The 7,500-nt window shown below is 41.7% G+C and overlaps 1 protein-coding gene across 2 annotated transcripts in view; it reads left to right on the top strand.

Moving 5' to 3' along the window:
* Window positions 1-6,654, top strand: part of LOC137982189 (cell adhesion molecule DSCAML1-like) — a 30,969-nt gene extending 24,315 nt beyond the window's left edge. For both annotated transcript variants that reach the window (XM_068829255.1, XM_068829256.1), the window contains exons 16-20: window positions 917-1,189; window positions 1,305-1,586; window positions 4,172-4,366; window positions 5,114-5,189; window positions 5,314-6,654. In XM_068829255.1, coding sequence (XP_068685356.1) covers window positions 917-1,189; window positions 1,305-1,586; window positions 4,172-4,366; window positions 5,114-5,189; window positions 5,314-6,460 — 1,973 coding nt within the window. In that variant the 3' untranslated portion in view covers window positions 6,461-6,654. The remainder of the gene's footprint in view (window positions 1-916; window positions 1,190-1,304; window positions 1,587-4,171; window positions 4,367-5,113; window positions 5,190-5,313) is intronic.
* The last annotated feature ends 846 nt before the right edge of the window (window positions 6,655-7,500 follow it).

Below are 7,500 nucleotides of genomic sequence, written 5' to 3'. Positions count from 1 at the left end.
ATGTTGGGTTGCCAGCAAAGTAAATTTAGTTGTAGCAACGACCAGATGCAGGGTTTTTGTTATGATTTTTAATAGCAGGGACAATTGAACATATAGCAGGGACCGGGATGGCGGCTCTGACCGGCTCTGCCGCCATCTTGGCACGCTGTGCCAAGGCGGGATAGGTGTGGAAGGGGGTCGTCCCCCTCCCACTGGGGGGTAAGGGGGGCCTCCCCCAGAAAATTTTTCAATTTGTGAGGCCTAATGGGTACCTTTGGGTAAAATACTGGTCGATTTTCCGCTTCATTTCCTTCGCGCTACGGCTGACCGTAACCGACTAACATGCACAGTGTCTCATTTTTGAAGAAATTTACTTCCGGCAGCCGTATTAGAGCCCGCCATAGCAATTTGCTTAAACTCCCTAATGACGAAAGCAGGGCGCGTCGATCAATGTGTTTTCTGTTACTTGATAACATCTTGTCATGAACTCCAAATCAGCCACACGTACATGTACGCAAATTGTGGTACAACTAACAATACCCAGTAGCAGAGAAATAAAGCACGATTTGGTTTAAGAAAATATTAAATAATAAAATACAAATATCGGTTGACTAGTCTTTTCATATTGAAAGAAGCCTCGTACAACCTGCGCGTAAAATAGCCGGGACAAAAATAAAAAAAGCAGAGTAAAGGTCCCGGCGTCCCGGCTTTAACAAAAACTCTGCAGATGCGTTATCCTTTTTTCTGATACTTTAAGAAATTGTGCTTTTAACCTTACACAAGAATTATCTTTTGCTTTAGTCAAGGCTAACATCTTTCACGAGAATTTACCCGGCGTCCCGGCTTTAACAAAAACTCTGCAGATGCGTTATCCTTTTTTCTGATACTTTAAGAAATTGTGCTTTTAACCTTACACAAGAATTATCTTTTGCTTTAGTCAAGGCTAACATCTTTCACGAGAATTTACCCGTCACTCTTGCAAAACAATCAGCGTCTGCCATATTGGACTGTGAAGCATATGGCTACCCTGAGCCCTCAGTTATGTGGTACAGCAGTGGCCGCGATCTTTCTGATGCTACAAAATACCAACAGCTTGCAAACGGCTCACTGGAAATTAAACACGTGAACCGACAAGACGCTGGGGAGTACGAATGCACAGGAAGCAATACTCTGGGAAGAAAAACTGTTGTCAGGAAACTAAAAGTAAAAAGTATGTGAGTCTTTACTCGCAAGTACGTTCAGCCTCAATTGGTTAAATTACAAAGTTGAACCTATTAGAGGACAATACCAGACTTTATTAAGCTCGATTTTAACTTCTTTCCCAGCACCGCCGTCTCCGCCAGAAATCATCGATTTCAAAATGCTCGATCACTCGCCCGCTCTGAACATCAGCTGGCGCAAATGGAATGATGGGAATAGTCCCGTGACCATGTTTATTCTTGAATACAACGAAAACAGCGGCAAGTGGAAAGTACAATACATCAGTAACATCAACTACCACGTGCTACACGATATTGACTTTAAAAAGGAATATTACTTCCGTATCTCTGCATTGAATGCGGTTGGTAGAGGAGAACCCAGTAAAGTACGCAAGGTTACATTTGGAGGTATGATAAGATATCAGTTTGAGTAGCTATCCACCTAATTGGCCACTTTGAAGTTTCGTGGGAGGCAGGGTCGAGAGTCTTATTGAATTGCATTGTGGGACTGTTTTGGGGACGAGCCACTGTTCATTCAGTCGTTTACTCTGCATTGCAAGAAGATTTTCGTAAAATCTTGTACGATAACAATTAACTTTGGGTTAAATCTTTGTAACTTGCGTTGTTAGTAAGTAAACGTCGTATGTACCACGATCTCACTGTCAGCTCAGTCAAAATGTGCCGGCAGCTGGCTATTTGGCCGCCTACAACACAATATCTGCCACTTACTTCGAATTCACATTTGTCAGACTTGTATTCTGGATGAGGTTGTTTCGAGGTTTTGTTCATCACTGTAAACTATAAAGTACAAATTATACTAATGAAGCATTACCATTTCTCTTACTATGTTGTCCCTTTAATCACTAAGTCTCGATTGCATACTGCAAGCCTTCATCGTTTCTCAGGCTATAGACCGAATGCATAAATGGCGCCCAAAAAATATTCTCTTGTTTATGTGCTAATTAGCCTCACTAGCCTCGTAGGCATGTACAAAATACAAAAGCAATGTTGCTTGAGAGTGAGGCTAGTGAGTCTAATTAGCACATAAACAAAAGAATATTTTTTGCCCGCCATTTATGCATTCGGTCTATAAGGTCTCTTAAAAACTTCCAGTTTGAAGTGTAACTAAAAAATACACCTCGTAAACCCTACCCTAGCCTTAGCTACATAATTCCGGAATTTTGGGGGGAATTTTAGACATCAAAAAGAATTTTAGAAACTCTCGGGAATTTTAGAAAGTAAATTGACAATTTCGAGAATTTTAGAGCAATTTGAACTTTCACCTGACATGCTGGAAACTTTTCACAGGCAAAAACGTTGACAAAACGTGTTTTTTTGTATTCCAACCTACCAGGAGAGGGATCAGTCCGTTCATATCCATTCCTTATCAGCGGTTATTCACCAAAAGGGGTCCTACAGTGCATCTAAGCAGCGGTTTCTCACCGGAGTTTCGGAAATGATAGCAAATATGCGTATGGAAGACTTTGCATTATAAGAAACGAAATTTATAAGAATTTTCGGGAACTTTAGAGAGTTTTTGGAGAATTTTAGCATTTCTAAAAGAATTTTAGAGCTTTCGTCTGGGAAATTCCGGAAAGAATTTTAAACAATTTTTCGGGAATTATGTAGCTTAGCCTAACCCGAGCCGCACACAATCGTTTCTGTAGGAACGCCTTAAACATTGCGTGCTAAAGGCGTGGGAAAGCGAGCCGAACGGATGGTCAGCGGTCACGGTTGTTTCAGGTACAAAAAAGAAGGCGTATAAACGATCTCGTCACGTTAACGCAGGGCGCCGCAAATTTCTAATTTTTTTCAAACGGTATCAGGTGTTTAGCCCCGGAAACCCATAGCTTTGCATTGAGGTAATAATATATTGCTCAAATGATTTGAAGGTCTGAAGCCTTCAGTTTAACTGACCGGCTCTATAATATATTATGAGTCAACTTTCAGCAACTGAGTTTCTCACTTTCACAGTTGAGAAGTACTTGCTTGTACAAAAGTTATCCTTTTTTCCAATAATGCTTCTGGCGGAATGTAACTTTAATTTGAAAATCGAAAGTCTTACGTGATTCTTCTTTAATGTTATCTTAATGCTATCTAATAGGGGCTCAGTTTACCCTAAAATGCACCAGATGCAACCATTTGAACCCAATAGTTTCAAAATTCCCCGTGGGAGCATTTCCCCGGACCCGCCTAGCATATACAAGGGGCTCCGGCCCTTGCAGCAAAGTCCGAAGGCCTCTCCTGCCTATTACTATAGCCAGCTTGCCTACTACTCGAAAACATTTTGACTAAGCTGCTCACTAACCTTTTGATCAAATCTTTTCGTTTTCTGGACAATTTTGCACCTTGGCAAGTGAGCCATCGTTTTCAAATTGCCATTGTACAATATTCTGGTGGTTTAGGAAGCTCAACTCCTGGTACATTGCTTTCTTGCAACTTGACTTCTTGCTCCGCGCACGCAATGATGAAAATGCGTCTCCCAAGATAGTCCCACTATGCAATTCAACAAGGCTTTCGACCCTGTCTCCTGCACAACCTCAAAGTGGCCAATAGCAAATCTCTGCTGAATTCTTGCTGAGATGCCAATTTTGTTTGACGTCTGGAAGGATGCGAATGTGACATTGTGTTATATATATATATAGCCGTCCTTAATTTCATAGGTCCTGTACATGACATTTGATGGGAATTAATATCGGGAACAAAAGCAAGTTGTTAAAGGAAACATGGAATACTCTCGGGCAGGCTCTCTTTATCTTGTCGCCTCATTTGGCGTCAGTTCCGTCCCTCCCTCTCCGTATTGTTTTGCAAAACGCATAACGCAAATAGACGGTCGTTTGGCATAGCGCATCACATCCTTATGCCAACTGGATACTCGTCTGATTGGACCTGTTAGCACTATTTGCGAATAAATGAACGTTAACCTTATCAGAGAGCAGTTAGATTAATGCGATCCGGTATAAAAGTCACTCTTGTTTGTATTTCTTGCGCAGAAAAGGGATCCTTTGTAGTGAAAGAGATGGAAGAATCAGAAAGAGAGGAAACAACCGCAAAAAGGTCGCAGTTTTATCGCAATCCTACATTCCTTGGGGTTGTAATAGGAGTCGGTGCATTGATGCTAATTGTCATCATATGTTTGTTGTTGGTGGCTGTCCGCGCAGGACACCTAAATGCCGCAAAGATTCATGGTGGGTGGAATTTATAGTTTTGTCGTGTTTAACGCGTGAATATATTTCTGGTATAAAAATCCCCATGACTGCAAATTAATAAAGAAGTAAATGAGCCCACTGAATTGGAGGCTGGGCCCAAAACTAGCTGATCCACAATCCACCTTCAAATCAATAAACTGCAGGTGTACCATAAGATACTTGTACGGTAGCTAAGAAGCTTTCTGTTGTCGCTCATTGGCTTCCGAAAGGATCGCATTGCTGGGTAGATAGAGCGGTTTTCAAATGAGTGTCGTAAAACCAAAACCAAAGTAATTACTTTGGCCAATCAAAAAGGACTGAGACAATCCAGTAAACCAATCAAAACTCGAAGTAATTACACGTAGCCGACACAAAGCGCGGGAAAATGTGCACGCGCGAGCCACGATTGGTTTTGGTTTCACTTCTGATTGGTTGAAAAAATGGCGCGAGAACTTTGAACCAATCACTGAGTGAAGTAATCATAAACCAAAGTAATTCACTAATTACTTTCCACACTCAATTGAAAACCACTCTAAAACCATGTTATTAGAATTATTTAATCAATCAAATCAATCAATGAAGCTGATAAGATTAATTGCCACGTTACCTTAAGAGTTTGTAAACCTCGTCATTTGAGCGTTTTCCCTTCGTTCATGTGAGTTTGCACTGATAACCTAGTGAGTGCAACTGGAAAAACCTGTGGTGTGTTTAGCGTAGCCGATGCAAACTTTATATTGTTTCTTCAAGGATGGAGGCAATACTGGAAACAAAGGATTTTTGGAAGTTCACTGGCAACGATAGAACAAGGAGAATACGATCAGAGGTAATGCTAAAGCCCAAACAATAAACGAATTTCTACTTGAGCAAATTTATATTTATCATTCGTAATAATATTTCAGTGTGATTTGCAGAATGGCGTTATTTTTAAAGTGCTCTTTATTCGCTAGGCAAAGTAACCCTGACCAATCTGAAGGAAGCCCCTCAACCAATGGTAATCTTGCAGATTCGTCATCATCACTCGAGCCAATCCGCTTCACCCACGGATCCGAGATAAGTCTCCCTAGGAGTATGCTCCGCGCGCATCTCACTCACGAGCCAATAATAGAGGAAAGTTACCCACCTCCTCCCCCACCGTACCAATCATCCACATCCGGCGGGCAGTCTGCACCCCCGGCTGAGGGTAGTTTTAGTGATACTTCATCGGAAGGAAATTTTGCCGAATCTGTGCATCATAGGCCAACCATCCATGACACTGATTCCACAGCTCGATCGCGTCGCTATGTGGACATTAACGATCATGCTACTTACCCTCAATACTATGCCGCGCAAAGATCGCTGAACGGAACTCCAGGAATGGGAGTGTTGGGATTTCGCGGGCACGCTGATGGTGGTTCTGAGCTGGATACCGCGAGCATATCAAAAGGACTGGAATCAAATACTGATTTACGTCGTTTTGCAGCCGCCAGTCGTCTGAGCCGCCCCAATAAAAGCCGCACTCAGAGCCAGGAATTTCAGCCTGTTAGTTCTGAGAACCCTGCAGCCTTTCCCAGGCCTCGTGACTCAGGTTTAGGTCCTTCCCGGATTGATCTTCGTCGCCCAGGCGTGAATTCCAAACGAGGCCCCAGTCAAGTGACACCTGTAATCCGACCCGTTCCAGCACCACAAAGGAGAGAATCGGATTCATCGAAGGAAAGGAGTCCTTATCACACATTCGAAAGACCTCATGGGTTACGGGATCCACGCGCTTACGATTCAGCATCGTCTGAATATAGCTCATCACGTGACGAGCTAATATCAGCACTGGAATTTGGCAAAAGACATAACCTGGACAAATATTATGGTATACCAACTCTTGAAACAACGTCAGTATCTTCTAATACAACAAACAGTAGTGATCAGGATGGAATATGCAAGTTTTCGTCTAGTCCCAGGCCACTTGGTGACGGGTGTTTTGCGCCTACTCCTGTGCATGCTCCCTCCTTTCGCTCAAGATCAAAATCCCGTGGAAATGAAAACTTTCTTTATGTACTAGATCCGCGTAGGCGTGGTGTTGATCGAGGGGGCGTTCCTCAGTCAAATGGATCAGTGGTTTGACAGCTAGAGAAAGATTAAATCCACATCTATATGATTTTCAGAAGAGAACTTTAGTAGTAACTGAGATCATTATCCAACTGCGTTAGTTATTGTACAAAGAACGCACGAAACGAGTACAAATATTCCACGATATTGTACAGTTAGTTATTTCGCCCTAGTGGGCTCGTCAAAATACAGCACAACTCGTAAAAATGTTCAGCGATACTACACAACTAAACATCTAATAAGACATATAAATTGAACCTTGATGCTAAAGAAGAATTAATCTATTGACGATGGCGTAGAGTTTCTTTCTTGCCAAAATTCGATTTAAGCTTGAGCATGCAAACGTTCTCCAAAACAAGTTCAAACAGAATTTTTACTAACAACACGTACTATAGCTACGTACTCGCATAAGCGGGAAGAAGAGACAACTAAATCCGAAATGTTTAGTTCGCAACTCTCTTACCTTGCCTATTTAATCAAGAAGAAACTGAAGGCAGTCGATTAATAAAAGAAAATTCCGAGAGTAAACAATGAGTCAAACTGAAGTACTAACAGATCTTAAAACACAAGTCTTTGAAACCAACCGTAGTGTGTGAGACTATTTGAGGCCAACCAAGAGACTTCTCTGACAGTGTAAAATTATATGTTTAGTAAAAGATGAAGCGCTTTTTTAGAAAAAACTCCGAGATAAATACAAGGTATAGAAATGTCTAACACAGGCATCAAAATGGTACAATCACCTCAGTCTTTGAAGACTTGCATTACCATATGGATCTCACATGATGTGTCTGTTTTTTCATAGACGCAAATTGGAACTTGATTGGCGGTGATACTTTCACAACGTGGTTATTTGTCCCCTGTATCCCAATCGATAAGGAATATTTTCGAGAAAAGCGATAGTAAAAGACGTCTTGGAGCAAAGTACAGACTGCCCAACGACAAAGCTTACTCGTCAGGCAATCAAACCTACAATTGTAGGTGAAGTTGCGTCGGCTTTCCCAAAATATCCATGGATCTCGATTACAACTTCGACAACAAACGTTTATGATCAAATT

This window comes from Montipora foliosa, chromosome 13 (assembly GCF_036669935.1).
Source record: "Montipora foliosa isolate CH-2021 chromosome 13, ASM3666993v2, whole genome shotgun sequence".
NCBI classification, from domain to species: Eukaryota; Metazoa; Cnidaria; class Anthozoa; order Scleractinia; family Acroporidae; genus Montipora; species Montipora foliosa.
This window is presented reverse-complemented; position numbering and strand designations above follow the sequence as displayed.